Source organism: Cibotium barometz, chromosome 63 (assembly GCF_041138505.1).
Source record: "Cibotium barometz isolate CiBa-2024 chromosome 63, ASM4113850v1, whole genome shotgun sequence".
NCBI lineage: Eukaryota > Viridiplantae > Streptophyta > Polypodiopsida > Cyatheales > Cibotiaceae > Cibotium > Cibotium barometz.
Genome location: NC_141108.1, coordinates 12,357,370 through 12,372,303, shown reverse-complemented (window position 1 = coordinate 12,372,303; position 14,934 = coordinate 12,357,370). Strand labels below are relative to the sequence as shown.

Genomic DNA, 14,934 nt, shown 5'->3' with positions numbered 1-14,934 from the left:
CGAGTTGTGCTTTGTGAGCTAAGTATTAGTTGTGTTTCATTCAATAATGAAGAACAAAGGGATTAAGCTTCCATAGACTTGACTTGATTTCGTTGTTCCCAAGGCTTCTCGTTCCATTCTCGATATTCATGGCAATTTTTTTGCTTGCAAGAAGACCTCAACTTCATCCGGGTCATTGACCGGCTGGGTCGTGTGACCACTCAGAAAAGCAAAATAAGAAGAGTTAACCTCCTCCTTCTTCAACTTTCACAAAGCTCCACAAATAGTGTTTATTTTTTCAAATAAGGGAGTAGAAGCAATTCAATAGGCTTTCACAAAGAGGGCATCTTAAGACCACGTAAGCCCTTAATTTCCACATCAGTTTAAGGCACCTTCCTTAAAATGAAGGTCACCATAATCAAGGAACTAGTTACGCTATGGTGGTTCACTCAAACTCATAATTTTCAAAAAAACAACCCAATCCAACCCTCTCCTTCTTTTCTCTCTACCACACACACCAACCTCACTCAACATCCTACACCCAAGTAAGAGAAAATACAAGACAAGAAAAGTTGGTTGTTTTTTTCAAACTCCTCCCTCACTACCTAATTAATTTGTTTCAATACCTCATTAATTTGTTTCTCTCTCTCTCTCTCTATATCTAGCTTCGTCGGATAGTCCTTCTAAGGCTCTTGGCATAGTTGCTATGATGTAAAAAAACCCCTCTCTCTCTCTCTCTCTCTCTCTCACACATGAAGGATCTTCACTACAACAAATTGTAAACCTTCTTGTAATTTAAGTCACATAAAAAAAAAACGATACTTTTCTCTCTCTCTCTCTCTCTCTCTCTCTCTCTCACACCCCTCCATTATGCTAAGGTCTTGCCACCTCCATTGTGCTAAGGTCTTGCCATGTTTACATCGCTATACACTCCTCTCCCCCCCAGCTCCCTCCCCCCACACGCTCTCTCTCTCTCTCTCTCTCTCTCTACCTACGTCTCCTACGCACGCAAACCCGCTGTCTCTATTAGTTCGTCTGTTACGCTCCAATATGGATGATGGTGATTGAGCGAGCCAATTAGAGAGAGAGAGAGAGAGAGAGGTGGGTGTGGGTGTGGGTGAGGGTGGGGCGCGGAGGGGAGGGGAGGGGAGGGACTGGGGCAGGGGGCGGAGCTATAAATATTGACTCTAATTGGCTCACTTAACCACCATCCATCTAATTAATTAACATCTAATCATTGGGCTTCACTGCCCACTTCTCGAATGGCCGAAGAAGAAACGCCCTTCAAGCCTGTGGAGCTCATGAGCACAGACGCAGACAGTGATGTAGAATACATCCATGCTACCGTCAAAGGTAATTTACATTCTCCTTTTTACTGTTTCGATTAAACCCAGTACATTTTTTGATAATATGATTGTGTGGGTGAATTTCTTTAAGAGCTTCTATGTGAAGAGCCATTTGCAGTTGCTAATCAATATTAAGAAGGATTATATTTTCCATTTTTAATTTAACTAACCAAAAAAATATAATAAGACAAGGATTTCTACGTGAAGAGCTCTTAAGTGGAAATATAATCCATTCTTTAGTGCAGAAGGCCATCTTGTTTAGTTGTAATTAAATTGAGTACTCCATCATTAGATCACAGGTTTGAGTTGGCTTTCTACTTCACCATGGTTATGGTTCTGTATTTGTGTATTACAGTGCCCATCGTGTCAGGGCTTGTACTCAGATGCTTTGTTTGGACTCTTGAGGCGCGCATAGTAGGTGCATTGCTTAAACAGCATTTGAAGAATGCAAATTCGATAACCCGGGTAAAGTAGTCTCCATGGATACCTTCATTGTTTTGAGACATTGAAAACTCATGGATGGTATCATGCATGGTGGCAGGTCTTCATGAAGTCCCGTTATCACGAACCCCCTATGCACATACCACAATATCCCATCAAAGGTGAGTAAGGTGGGGCTCTTGAAAACGTGCAGATTGTAAGGTTCATTTCTTAGTGTGCCTTGATATGCAAGGCACAAAGCATTCCTTATCATTGTGGTCCTTTGCACAAAGTAGGCAGGTTAAAGGGTCAATGCACTACCAAGCTTTCAATTCACTTACATGTATCTGGACAGCTTGTGAGGAGCCTTCAGTGCTCCAGCTAGACCCGGAGCTCTCTTCTTGTGAGCGATTAGCATCGGCATTAGACTGTCTGGCTTCATCATCTCATGATGCCAATGGAGGTATGGTGGAACCATTTCATCGTTGGACCATCAGGGACTACTCCAAGGCATATACCTCCGGGACAGTCACACCTACAAGGGTATATTATATGCTTGTCAAAATTCTGATGGCTATTGATAGTGGTAGTGCCTTTTTGTGTCATATGGATAGCCAACCTTACATGTGCTGTTGCATATATGCGTCTCAGGTTGCAGAACGGTTTCTACTTGCTGTCAAAGAGTCCCTTCAGCCTCTGCCTGGCATGGGCTTCTTCATCAATTGCTACGAAGAAGATGTTCTCAAACAGGCTGAGTTGTCCACGGCTCGTTACAAAAAAGGTCTTTCTTTCTTTTTCGTCTTTTTTTCACCCAGTTGAATGCATCGAAGTGAGCAATTTAGATGCTTAAGTCATTAAGCTATACTTAATTTTGACTCTGACATTCAAATAAAGTGGTTGACTTTGATCTATTCTCCTCTTACTTCTGTGGATGTCAATCTTTTCTCACTGCGACATCTCTCTGTTGGTCCTTGGCCTTTGGGAGGACTTTCCTGCTAGTGCTTTACTCAATAGGACATGAGGGCTGCCTAACCCTTTTCCTAGATGCCACCGAAGAGGACCTCAAAGCCCCTTCCTCATTGTGAAGAGTCCGTGTAGTTGGCTTCCATGGATGCACATGTTGTGTCATTCCTGCTCTAGAGATAGCAATGGATCTGTCTCGGTGACTATTCATTCGAGAGAATCAGCTCCTTGTCTGACTTCCATGGGACCCGAGAAAGTGGAATTGGCAAGACCCCATGATATTCTCCTCCCATTCCTGCTACCCTTATTTGCCTCTTGCCCTGCCCAGGGTGCGGGATCTAGCTTCAGCATTGAGGAGCGTCCCTCACTCCAAACAGCATTTGTCAGCTCAGGGCATGATAGGTCTTAATCTTTTGGAGTTATGCAAATGGCTTTGGAGAAACTTTTACCCCTGCAAGATCTCCTACTTTCTGTAGCTGGTCTACTCATCCTAACCATCTAGGACCCCATTGTAATGTAATGATGTGATGGTAGGTGACCTTTCAGAGGCACAAGCTGCTCCTAGCTGCTCCTAGGTGTGGCCAGATCAGGGAAATTGCAGAGCTTTCACTGTTGGGATCTGATTAAGGGTTAGGTGTAGCACATACCAGTGCCGTTATCCTCTTTGTGTAGAGAAGGCCTTACTCCATGGCCCAGACTACTGTTCCCCATGTGATATGGCAGTCGTATGTGAAGAGATGTGATACCATGCAACATACGTACTATGCTGCTGGGGCAGTCTGAAAGGCAGTCGCCACATATCTGGCAAGTACCCACCATTAGGGCCATCCCAAGAGCTTACCTGAAGGCCATAGTCAACGATGACGTTGCTTCAAAGGCGTCTTTAGAACTCAGCGTCAGCCAGTACTGCTGTTTGTGTGGTTTGAGACCTTGCGGGTACACCCTACTACCCTAGCTGCACCAAAGGGGTAACCAGGTGAGGGGCCGATCCGGCAAGCTCCGCTTTCTTGGTTCATGCTTTCATGTTGTGTTGAGTTTAGGGGTTTCATATTTTTCTTCTCCTGCTTTTTGATGCAGGGCAACCATTATCCATTTTGGATGGAGTGCCAATAGCAGTAAAAGATGAGATTGATTGCTTGCCCTATCCCACTACAGGTAATGGCTCCATGTAAGCATGACGTCAAGCATGTGAGGTTTTGTAAGAGCCTAATACAGTACATTTGGTTTGACCATATTTTCATTGCACATTGCCACTAAAACTGTCTGACTCTGTCCGAGCATGTGGCCTGGACCAGGCAGGAACTGGGGTTTGAATCCTGCCAGCCTACATCCGTTTTTGGATGTCTATAACTAAATATATAAAGTCTCTCTCAAAAACAACTTACTTGACACACCACCACTACTGACAGGAGGCTCAAAGTGGCTGCCTAAAGTACGTAAAGTGAAAGATGATGCGGCATGTGTGCAACGCTTGCGCGAGTGTGGCGCCATATTTATTGGAAAGACTAATATGCATGAGCTGGGGATGGGGGCTACAGGCATCAATCCACATTATGGGTGCCGTATCTTCTCTTCTTTGTTACATTATTACTGCATATGCACTACCTCCACCTTTGTGTGGTGGGTCAGGAGGGTATAAGGGGAAAGCACCTGTGGTGGGGAAGATGAGCGCATTGAGGCGTAGAAGGATGTAAAGGGGTGGTGTTGGATGGTGGGGCGGGTAGGAAGGTAGGGAAAGTGGGTAGGATATATATATAGAGAGGAGGGGGAGGAGAGGGGGGAGTGGAAGGGGGAAGGGGGGCACAGCAGACCGTGGGGGTCAGGGAGTAGATCATATGATAAAGCTATCTCTGCAAACTTCTGTGGAGGGCAAGTATATGTGACCGCTTACATATTCTACGATTGATTTTGCAGTGCAACAAGAAACCCCTACAACAAGAGAAGATTTTCAGGAGGCTCTTCTGGGGGCTCAGCTGCTGTGGTTGCTGCTGGGCTCTGTCCGGCTGCACTCGGTGTTGATGGTGGAGGTATTACCATTGCTTTCAAATCTCCTTTTTAGGTACACCGGAACATGCAGTCAAAGCTATGCTAATATTTTCTAATAAGTAAATTTAGAAGAGTAAACTTTTTGTTGAACTCCAGGATCCGTACGCATCCCATCAGCTCTTTGTGGGGTGGTTGGCTTAAAGGGAACTTTTGGCCGGGTTTCATCTTTTGGGTACATAGATCAAATCTTTTCCTTCAACTCTTTTCTTGTGTCAAGGCTTCCTCCTTTTTATAAAATTTTTCTCCATTTTTTTCCCTATTACACATTTTATATGCATGATTATGGATGACCCCATTTAGAACTGGTGATTGCTGTACATAAGATCAAGTGCTTTTTAGTACAGGGTGCTGCCATTCAATTGGACTCTTGGTATCGTTGGAATTCATGCAGCAACAGTGGACGACGCTCTGTTAATGTGAGACATTATATTTAGCCGGTTTCCTATGCCCCACAAATCAGGCAATCATACATTTCCGTTTTTCTTTCTTATTGTTTTACGTGGACGATATGCAGTTACGCTGTCATAGGTGGGCGTATTCCCAGTGATCGCATGGTTTCAACTCTGGTATGTTGGTTTGAAGGCCAACTTTTGGCATAAACTGTGCGTGGACATGAGTATGCACGTTAGCATGTGGGCGTGAGCACACACATTAGCATGTTTGCATGCATGTGGGCGTGTGTGCGTATGCTGCATGTGCGTGTGGGCATTTGATGTGTGTGCATGCATGCATATGCGGGTGTTGGTGGGGGTGGATTAGTGTGTGATGGAGTGTGTGTGTGTCAGGACTCAGGGCATGTGGGAGTGGGTTCTGTGCATGTGCACGTTTGTGAGCCTCATGTAATCTGTTGTCATGACAGCCTCCGACCATCCTGCCTTTGCTCAAGGAATCTGGAAGGCCAGAAAGTAACAGCCTAATCAGCAGCATCAGATTTGCAAAATATACCAAGGTGTGATGTGTTATTTTCAACATTAGTTTTTTTTTGAAACAGAGATTTCTTTTCATGTAAGGGGTATTATTAAGAAAAGGGGTCATTTTATAGGCCAAGATTTACATACTAGGGGTTTTATAAATACCCATTTGAATGCAAGCATGCCTGCAAAGGAATTTGCTAACCTTTTTTGTCTCTACCTTCATTCATTCTATACATGTGCATAAAAGCTACTCTCTGTGTGACTGTGTGTGGATTACCTGGTATCATTATCACCAACCCAATCTGAATCACTGTATGCATAAAGTTGCAAGCTGCCTCTCCTAGGATAGAACAAACGAAAATTTAGGGCACCCTGTAGATAATGGAAAATGCGATTCACAGCTTGCCAATGCTGTGCCTAGGCTGTGCATGAATTTGCTCAATAGAGACACCCCAAAAGCTATGTTAGGCCTCATGTTACACTAGTAAATGAGGCATCCCACTACTTGGTTGTAAATTCCAGCTTCAAAAGGTTGACCAATGTCGTGCATGCTGAGCTGTAGAGTAGAAAGTAGCTTGTGGTCTTCCATGTGAAACCTTCTCAGCAAACTCTTTATGTACTTAGTTTGCTGCATAACATCTTTGTGCATAAACTGAATGCCAAGATAATAATGTAAAGGCCCCAAATCTGACATATCAAATTCAGCTTTCAAATCAGCCTTGAAATCTGAAATTTCTTCTTCACAAGTTCCTGTTATGAGCATGTCATCTACATACAAGATGACTATGAGAATATTGGCACCAATTTTCTTCACATACAAGGTGCTTTCAGGTGGACTAATCACATAACTCTGGCTGGTCAAATGAGCATGTATCTTATCGTACCAAGCTCTTGGAGCTTGCTTCAAACCATACAATGCTTTGTGTAACTTGCATACTTTATGTTCCTCGCCAGGAACTTCAAAACCAATGGGCTGATTTATATATATTTCCTCTTGTAAATCCCCAGTTTTTTGGTCGTCGTTTTATACATTGATGACATGTTGCTCACAGGCCCTAATGAGGAAAAGATTTCAGTCTTCAAGGCTAAATTCCATGTGTCATTTGAGATGACAGATTTGGACTCGTTGCATTATTATTTGGGCATGCAGGTTATGTAGCGTGATAATGGTATTGTGATGTTGCAGTCAAAAGTACATACAAAGGCTGCTTACAGGGTTTGGTCTTAAAGATTGTAAGTCTGTTGCTACACCAATAGATATAGGTGCTAGGCTTAGTCTCTAGGCTGCAAGTGAACCATTTGATACATCACTTTATTAGCAGGCTGTTGGGTGCCTCATCTATCTATGTAATACGAGGCCAGACATTCAGTTTGGGATCTCCTAGTTCAGCAGGCTTATGCACAATCCCAGAAGTAAGCATTGACAGGCTGCCAGGCAAGTATTTAGATACTTATAGGGCACTCAGTCCCTTGGCTTGTTCTATGCTAAGGGGGGTGATGTTCAATTGCATGCTTTCAGCAATTCCAATTCGGCAGGATGTTATGACACGTGAGTATTTACAAGTGGCTTTTGCTTTCACCTTGGTGATTCATGTATATCATGGCTCAGCTAGAAGCAACCAACAGTGGCCACTTCGAGGTGTGAAGCTGAGTACAGGACAGCTTTTACAGCAATTGTGGAGTGTGTGTGGCTCATATGCCTTTTGGAAAATCTTGGTGTGGACAGCAGTCTACCTCCATCTTCATTGACAGCCAGAGTGCATTAGCCATTGCGAGGAACTCAGTGTTTCATGCTTGCACAAAGCACAATGATGTGCATTATCATTATGTCATGGAGGCTCATGCAGGAGAGATTAGCCTCACTTATGTCTCTACACAACAATGTGATAAATGTATTCACGAAGGCTCTCTTAGGAGAGAAGTTTGAAGATCTTCGCAAAGCTCTAGGCTTATTGCCATTTGGAGATTGATCAACCACATAATCCTTGTACATGTTCACATCGTCACTACAGGGGGAATTTATAGCCATTTATCTAGCAGTGATGTGTGGACATAGGCTAATAATGGGCTAGGGCACTTTTTCCCTCTTTAGGAGGTTCTTTTCCCTAAGCGTACTTACACACTCTTATGAGTGTGTGTAAGTTACCTTATCATGTCACTTCACTTGTACTTCACTCATTCTCATCAATCTACTTTGAGTGTTGTGCTTCCATCTCTCTCTCCTTGCTTGTTGCATCTATGTGTGTGTTGCTACATTGATCTCCACTCCAACATAACCCTGGTTAGCCTTGGGACGTAATAGTTGGAGCTCACTAGACAGAGATTCCCTTCAAAGAGAGAGAGCAGAGCTCAGACTGGGGACATTCCATAGCCAACCATCACTAGTTTCTTCTAGGTACAGAATTACGACACCACTCAGTGATCGCAAGAGGCAACCAGCCATGCTGACCCATCTAGGATGGCCTGACATCACACTATGCCACTTCGTGGAGCACCTAGAGTCACACTGGACAGTACTTCCACTCGTCAGCTTCAGTGCACTTGGCTTCCACTGGCTCCTGGTTCACGACTGCCCTCTACATGGAATCTCCAGATCAGAGAGATCCTCCAGCACCACAGAGACACTTTCCCACTAGCTAGCTTTTATAGTCAATGATTTTGCTTTTAATATCAAGTAGTTAGTTAGATGTTTCCATGCCAATATGTATGGTAGATACTCTCTCAATATATGATCGTGATTGCATAGACCCTTACGGTCTTTTGTAGATGTTGATCCCTCTCTCTCTCTCTCTCTCAATTATATAAACATGCCAATATGTATGGTAGATACTCTCTCAATATATGACCGTGATTGCATAGACCCTTACGGTCTTTTGTAGATGTTGATCTGTCTCTCTCTCTCTCTCTCTCAATTATATAAACATTGATGCAGTGGTTTGAAGACTGTGATGGTCCAGTACTTGAGACTTGCCACAAGGCATTAAATGGCTTGCAGAAACACTATGGATGCAAGGTGTGGCTTCTCACTTTGGTGTCATACTTTCAAAATACTGATTGCGATGTAGAGTAGTTTTTGGTGGCAATCTCTGATTTCTTCGTTGCTGGAAGGTTGTGGAAGTGACTTTGCCTGAGGTGGAGGAGATGCAGATTGGGCATTTCATCACAATTGGTTGTGAATTCTATACCTCGCTTGGCCTGGACTACACTAAATGGTATGGTCAAGACCCTTTTCACCATGCAATCACAAGAGTTACATGGCTCTTCACACTTATGCAATGGGAATATATCTTGTAGGGGACTGGCAGAATCAGGTCTCGATACTCGTGCCGTGTTTGCCATGTACTCTAGTTTTAACAATCGTGAATTTCTTGCAGCACAGAGGTTGAGGTGAGGAACTAGTATCTTAACTGCAGGCAACATCATTGTTGCAGATATCTTTCAGCTTGGCATAGCTTACATACATACATGGATGCACGCATACATATGCACATAAACACATCTTACACATCTCTGGATGATAATAGGCGGGTTTCTAGCTTCACGAAGTTGTGGTCTTTTTTATGTGCAGGTATCGGCAAATGCACTACCACATGGAGATCTTCAAAAAAGCAGATATCATTGTGACTCCAACAACAGGGTAAGGGGAGGTTTCTGGGTCACTCTTCTTCCCTTTTTATGTTTTTTCTTATCTGAGTTCTCGTCATTCATGAAACCTGATTAAATTTTGGTATCAAACACGCACACCAGTTGTACTGCACAACCTGTACACGAAAGTGCTCTCAAATCAGGAGAGCTCGACTATGTCAATGGAGGTAATAAATTCCACTACTCTTTTGACTTACACATGGTTTGTTAGCTTGACCATATTACACCCACCCATCCCCCATCATCCCCAACTCCAACCCCCAACCCCACCTTCCCACACACCCCCTCCCCCACCAAACCCTCCCCCTGTCCTTTTGGCCGCAGCACCTGTGGGTGGGCGCCCCCCAAAAAATCCATGGGCTAGAATGTAAATACTGAACAAGATGATGTTTGTGGATACTTGTCTCCTTGGCTTATGCTATATATTCATAACACTACCCATTTGCATGGCATTGTGGTGTATGTGTGGGCACAGCAAAGCTGGCGCGATATCAATTTGCGGCAAACTTCCTTGGGCTGCCTGCGATTACAATACCTGTAACAGATTACTTGAATTCACTTTTCATTTTTAGTGTTTTTCTGTCTGAATGAGTTTACCTTTTTCTTTCCAAGCATTGCTACTCAATAGGGTTTGGTTTCATTTTCCATGGTGAAATTTGTACAGGTTGGCTATGATAGTGAAGGTATGCCGATCGGACTCCAGTTGCTGGGCCGTCCATGGTCAGAGGCTACATTGTTGCGAGTCGCTTTGGCAATTGAGGTGCAGAACTATCACCCTCTCCCACGTAAGGTGGAGGTAAAATAAAAGTGTACGGTTGAGATTAAGGCAAATCAAGGACTAGGATCAAATAGACAAGGGTTGATTTTTGCTGTTGAGGTGCAGAATTATCACCCTTCTCCCATGTAAGGTGGAGGTAAAATATAAGAGAGCGGTTGAGATTAAGGCAAGCAGAGGGCTGGGATCAAATAGACAAGGATAGAGCTTTGAAAAAGATCTAGGATGTAGATTCCATGTAAGTGGATGGTTCCACAACGCTGCCCAGATGAGAGTTGAGATCAAACCCCAACGTGAACGTGAATATAATATATAACTCGCAAAAAAAAACAAGATGGATGGTGGATATTTGACACGTGTAGGGTGGACATTTTGACCCATGGATGGCTAGGATTAGATCTTCCAGCTAGATCTCAGCCCTTGGAAACTTGTGAGGGCTGATGTCCCCCTAAATCCATATCCAAATCTTCTTAGATTAAGGGGATAAGTGACTCAATAGAAAAACCCTATGACATTTTGAAAACAGAAAAGTTTTTTATCCTTCTGTCTCCTAACAAGGATAATTTATTGATTGACTGATCGTTCACAGAAGCTCTGCATGCCTGATGTCAAGCGGCCGGGGATCTGCTACGACTTGCTGTCATAAATGTTTCTCATAGCATGAAAACCTCACCTGCAATTGAGACGAGGAATAAAGCTTGGACTCCGTTTATCTTGGAACTACTTCATACTTGTAATGCCTGTCCACAAGATCAATGTTGTAATGTGGAAAGAGGATGCTTCCTTTTTTCTGTAATTTTCCCATTGTAACCAAATAATACAAAGCTATTTAGACGTTGACTTCGTGAATCTGTTGATTCACATGGATATTGGATGTGTCAGTAGCATCTTGATAATGCTGATATCTCAAAGACAACTGGTCCCTTTATGTGTGTGAAACTCATGCTGTTAGAAAGCTATCTATTGCAATGGGCTTTATGGTGATGAATGAGATGGGATGAGACAGGTCCTAAAATGTCACAGCCAAGCTGATGGACCATATATGACCCCATATGATGGCAGAAATGGGACTTGAACCCTGGATCTCTCAATCGAAATCCTCGTTAGTAAAACCACTCTGCTAGTACTGCTTAGCATGAGGAAGTTCACAAAGAGCCCTCCCATACAGTCAAAGAAAAAAAGCATAGAGGAGAGAGAGCAATGAGGAAGTCCAAACAACACCTTCACACACTCAAATCAAAGACAAATAGATGAGATTGACTCAATGCTAAAAGTTGTGTTTTTAGAGTTGATCACATTTTGAAGGATGCCAAGTGTATGCCAAAAATAATTGTTTTTTTTGTAGTTTTCCTTTGCAAAAGGCCATTTTAAATGGGGCTTCGTGCTCTAGGGTATCTTTTCTCGAGTAGAATAGAGCCAAAAAATTATGTTAAATTATTGATAGATGCAATTTTTTTGTTCAATGCTGTACAACAAACACATTTTTGAAGGGTCTTCAAAAGGTTGCCCCTTTATTAATGTGAGAAGTGAGACTTCATAAAGTCCCACTTGAAAAAAGGAATTTCAGATTTGAATCATAGCTATTTTCCCTTGTTTTTAAACTTTCAGGATGCCTTGCAACATGCTATCATTTCAACCTGGGAGATGAAAAGAAAATGGGTATCACAATAAATGGTTTGCACTATTTTGATGCTACTTTAAGATGAAAAAATAACAGCAATGGTTGTTAGAAGTTAGCTTCCCTTCATACAATGCCAAAGCCCTCCCATCCTGATAATGTTTAGTATGAAGAAATGTTCTTACTTATAGTTCCGAGCATAGTTAATCAAGCAATAATCATGTATTCCCCCCCCAACCCCAACCCCCTCGGTAACTAGCCAAAGTCATAAATGTCAAGGCGGTCACATGGCATGTGAGAATGCACATGGTGCAATGGCGTGCTTGTGCTTGTGGGTGCCCGGGTAACAAATGTGGAGCTGACAATTGAGGAATGCATGGCCGTGGGTGGTAGTCATGGGCATGATCAAGTGCTCATGGTGTGAAGGCTAAATTATGAATGGATTTTGGTTAATGGGTGATCAACATAACAAATGTGGTTAGTGTTAGGAGAGGAGAGGCTCCTATGTTGTAAATCAGGCAAAGCCCAATAATGCAATATGGAGAATGAGAAGTATATATCGAGGACAAAGTTTTATGGGTTCTGACCTTGTGTTGTGTGCAGTTATGGTGAAAGAATGTTTTTGTATTCTCAAGGTGGTTGGTGGCATGCACATTGTCAAGCACATTTGGAGGTAAAAGTTATATCAATAAACCTCAATCCTATTATTTATAAGGTCTATCACACAAATACCTTACAAATATTAAGGTTACTAACCTTATGAGAATGCATAGAAAGAAATAAATATGTAAATGCTTGAGAAATTGAGGTGAATTCAGGTGGACTAGGTCAAGAGGTGACATGGCACCTGCATTTAAAACACCCCTCCCTTGTCTCATGCGCATGCGTGTGCTCACACACACATTCACACTTATGCATGCATGTAGATGCACACTTGTTTGTTCTTCATGCATACCCTACCAACAAACTCTATGTGTAGAATGTACATATGTCATAGAGTCACTATTATATAGTATTCAAACCCAAGATCAACATCGAGAGGATGAGTGTTGAGGCATTTATTGATTGTTACTTTTTGGCTTGTCTCACTTACCTTTTCTCAAGGCTCGACAAAAACCCAAGTATAGTGTAATTGCACCTTCAAAATAAAAAAGTACATTCAAAACTTGAGATTGAAGGTTTAAAAATTGGTGGTTTTTAGGAAACTTTTGTACTAATACCTTTGAAACTCAAACTATTACTTGCAATTTTTTGAGATGGAAAATTGTCACCTATTAATTAAAAACTTTTTTTTCGAACTGCCTTTTCTCTTGAGTATTCTCAAGGGAGACTTTTTATTAAATATTGTCTTCAAGGTTTTTTACACCTACATGAAAGGCTTTTCTCTACATTAGCTTGGGACCCTCATGTTATACTCCACCATGACACATACATTAAAGCCTCCTTCAATAAATAAAGGAACTACGATTATAAACAAAAACCTTAGATTTTGATTTTTTTCCTTACCAAATTGTTACATGCATATCCTTCATTTTAGTTCTCGTAAATCATATTCTATAATGGGGTAATTCCAACTTATAGCAAAATGTTTAGCTTAAATTGTGAGGTTGAGGAGTACAAAGGAAGTTGGCTTTTATGAAGGGTATCACATGTTAAGTATGAAAGTCACATGTAAAGAGCTAGGCTCATTTATTTGATCAAGTCATAGGGAAAGTGCGTGAGGGATAGATCATGTGGAATTATTCCAGTCAAGAGCTTACCTTAGCCTCACCAAAGCATGTGTCGTTGGTCCTTTCTCTTCGAGCCACAAATGCAACTTCCTAAAGTGGGTGCGCTAGCTCGTTTTTGTTGTGTCCTCACCTAATTGTTGCACCAAAATGCTCCTTTGCCAATGGGGTGAAGGAAGAGCTCTCTATGCTTAGATGGAGGCAACAAGTGATAGCCTCTCTCTCAAAAAGGTGTGAAAAGAAGAAGGAGCTAATACAAGAGGGAAACCTACAAAAAAATACCTATCTAGCATGCATCCATCAAGCAAGCAAGATTCAATAGCATACATGTAAGAAATAATAGAGAAGAGAACAACTCGCATTATTATATTATAAGGAATACATGTAAGAAATAATAGAGAAGAGAATAGCTCACATTATTCTATTATAAGGAAATGATTGTGTATTGCTTATTGTCAATACAAGTGACTAGTTTTTACACTAGGCTAGCCAAACTAAAAATGGTATGACCTTTATTACTAGTCTTAAGCAAGTAGGTACACGAGGTCCTTAGACTCTCCCTATTTGACGTTAAGTACAAGGTAAGGCGGCTTGATATATTCCAGCACCGTCTTACAAAAGAAAAGTGTGTGCTCAAACAAGTAAGATGACAAAGCACCTTATGGTAGGTCTGGTAGGTGACACCATGGTAACAATCTACAGAGTGGTTTGATATTCCCCCTTTCTACTCATGATATACGGAGTGGTTAACATCCCCCCTTCCTAATCGTGACTGCGTCCTCATGTCATCCAAGTCGGTGGTGAAGTTACTTCTGGGGTACACTAAGGTGCTGATAGTCCTACCATGGAGTTGGCATCAAGGTTAAGTCCTACCATGGAGTTGGCATGCAGGGTTAAATGGTATGGTTCAAGACCGATCCACAACTAGATGCAGGGTATATTAGTGAGAAATCGTGCATAGTCTTAGTGGTAGGGAGCCTGTTAAGGTGGCATGAAAGGTATAGGTGATGTAGAAATTCTTCATATGAGGCCTCCTTTTATTGTGAAGATGGTTGGGACCCTTTAAAATTAGGTAGTTTATAGAAGCAATCCACATCTTGTGATTGGTAGAATGATCACCAGGACCACCATGGAATGACTTGCATATGGGTAGATGGTGATCCAGATCTTCTTGGTGTGACATGATATTATACCTTGATCTCATAGCATGATGCCTAGAGAATGGTCTTCTTAGTGGTAAATATGTCGGTCAAGGTGAGGTTATGTCGGTGTTAAATTGAGTCAAAGCAACGGTTGCATGCATTGAAGCTCTTGGAGGTACCTCCTCAAGGTCGAAGGTGCTCTAGGCGATGGGTCTACCATGGGCTAGCTGCCATGGTCTACCCTTCCATAGACAAACCTGAAGGGTTGGCATTGATGAGGTTAGTTGTAGGTGCATGTGTTTGTGTGTGCCATGAGATACAAGATGTACTCTAAACTCAAAGATATCTCCAACTCTTAG

At 42.2% G+C, this 14,934-nt stretch overlaps 1 protein-coding gene across 3 annotated transcripts; it reads left to right on the top strand.

Annotated features, from left to right (window-relative positions):
- Positions 1-1,155: 1,155 nt before the first annotated feature.
- On the top strand, positions 1,156-10,931 carry LOC147603700 (fatty acid amide hydrolase-like). Of its 3 annotated transcripts, XM_086796150.1 has the most exons (20): positions 1,156-1,332; positions 1,681-1,790; positions 1,867-1,927; positions 2,101-2,288; positions 2,397-2,526; positions 3,786-3,863; positions 4,118-4,265; positions 4,623-4,735; positions 4,851-4,926; positions 5,099-5,170; positions 5,269-5,320; positions 5,614-5,703; positions 8,601-8,681; positions 8,777-8,880; positions 8,963-9,055; positions 9,237-9,305; positions 9,416-9,480; positions 9,789-9,850; positions 9,978-10,073; positions 10,678-10,931. In XM_086796150.1, exons 1-20 carry the CDS (start codon positions 1,242-1,244, stop codon positions 10,732-10,734), a joined length of 1,836 nt encoding a protein of 611 aa, XP_086652276.1. In that variant the 5' UTR covers positions 1,156-1,241; the 3' UTR covers positions 10,735-10,931. The 3 variants fall into 3 exon arrangements, 1 of the variants encoding a protein (XP_086652276.1); XR_015265555.1 differs by lacking the exon at positions 9,416-9,480 and having other exon boundaries at positions 10,678-10,720; XR_015265554.1 differs by lacking the exon at positions 9,416-9,480 and having other exon boundaries at positions 9,789-10,073; positions 10,678-10,729.
- The last annotated feature ends 4,003 nt before the right edge of the window (positions 10,932-14,934 follow it).

Bases quoted from the DNA above. Each gene is read 5' to 3' on its own strand.
- LOC147603700 (XM_086796150.1), top strand. From the start codon at position 1,242: ATGGCCGAAGAAGAAACGCCCTTCAAGCCTGTGGAGCTCATGAGCACA. The intron at 2,527-3,785 runs GTCTTTCTTTCT...TTTTTGATGCAG, and splicing joins CACGGCTCGTTACAAAAAAG to GGCAACCATTATCCATTTTG. The intron at 3,864-4,117 runs GTAATGGCTCCA...CACTACTGACAG, and splicing joins CTTGCCCTATCCCACTACAG to GAGGCTCAAAGTGGCTGCCT.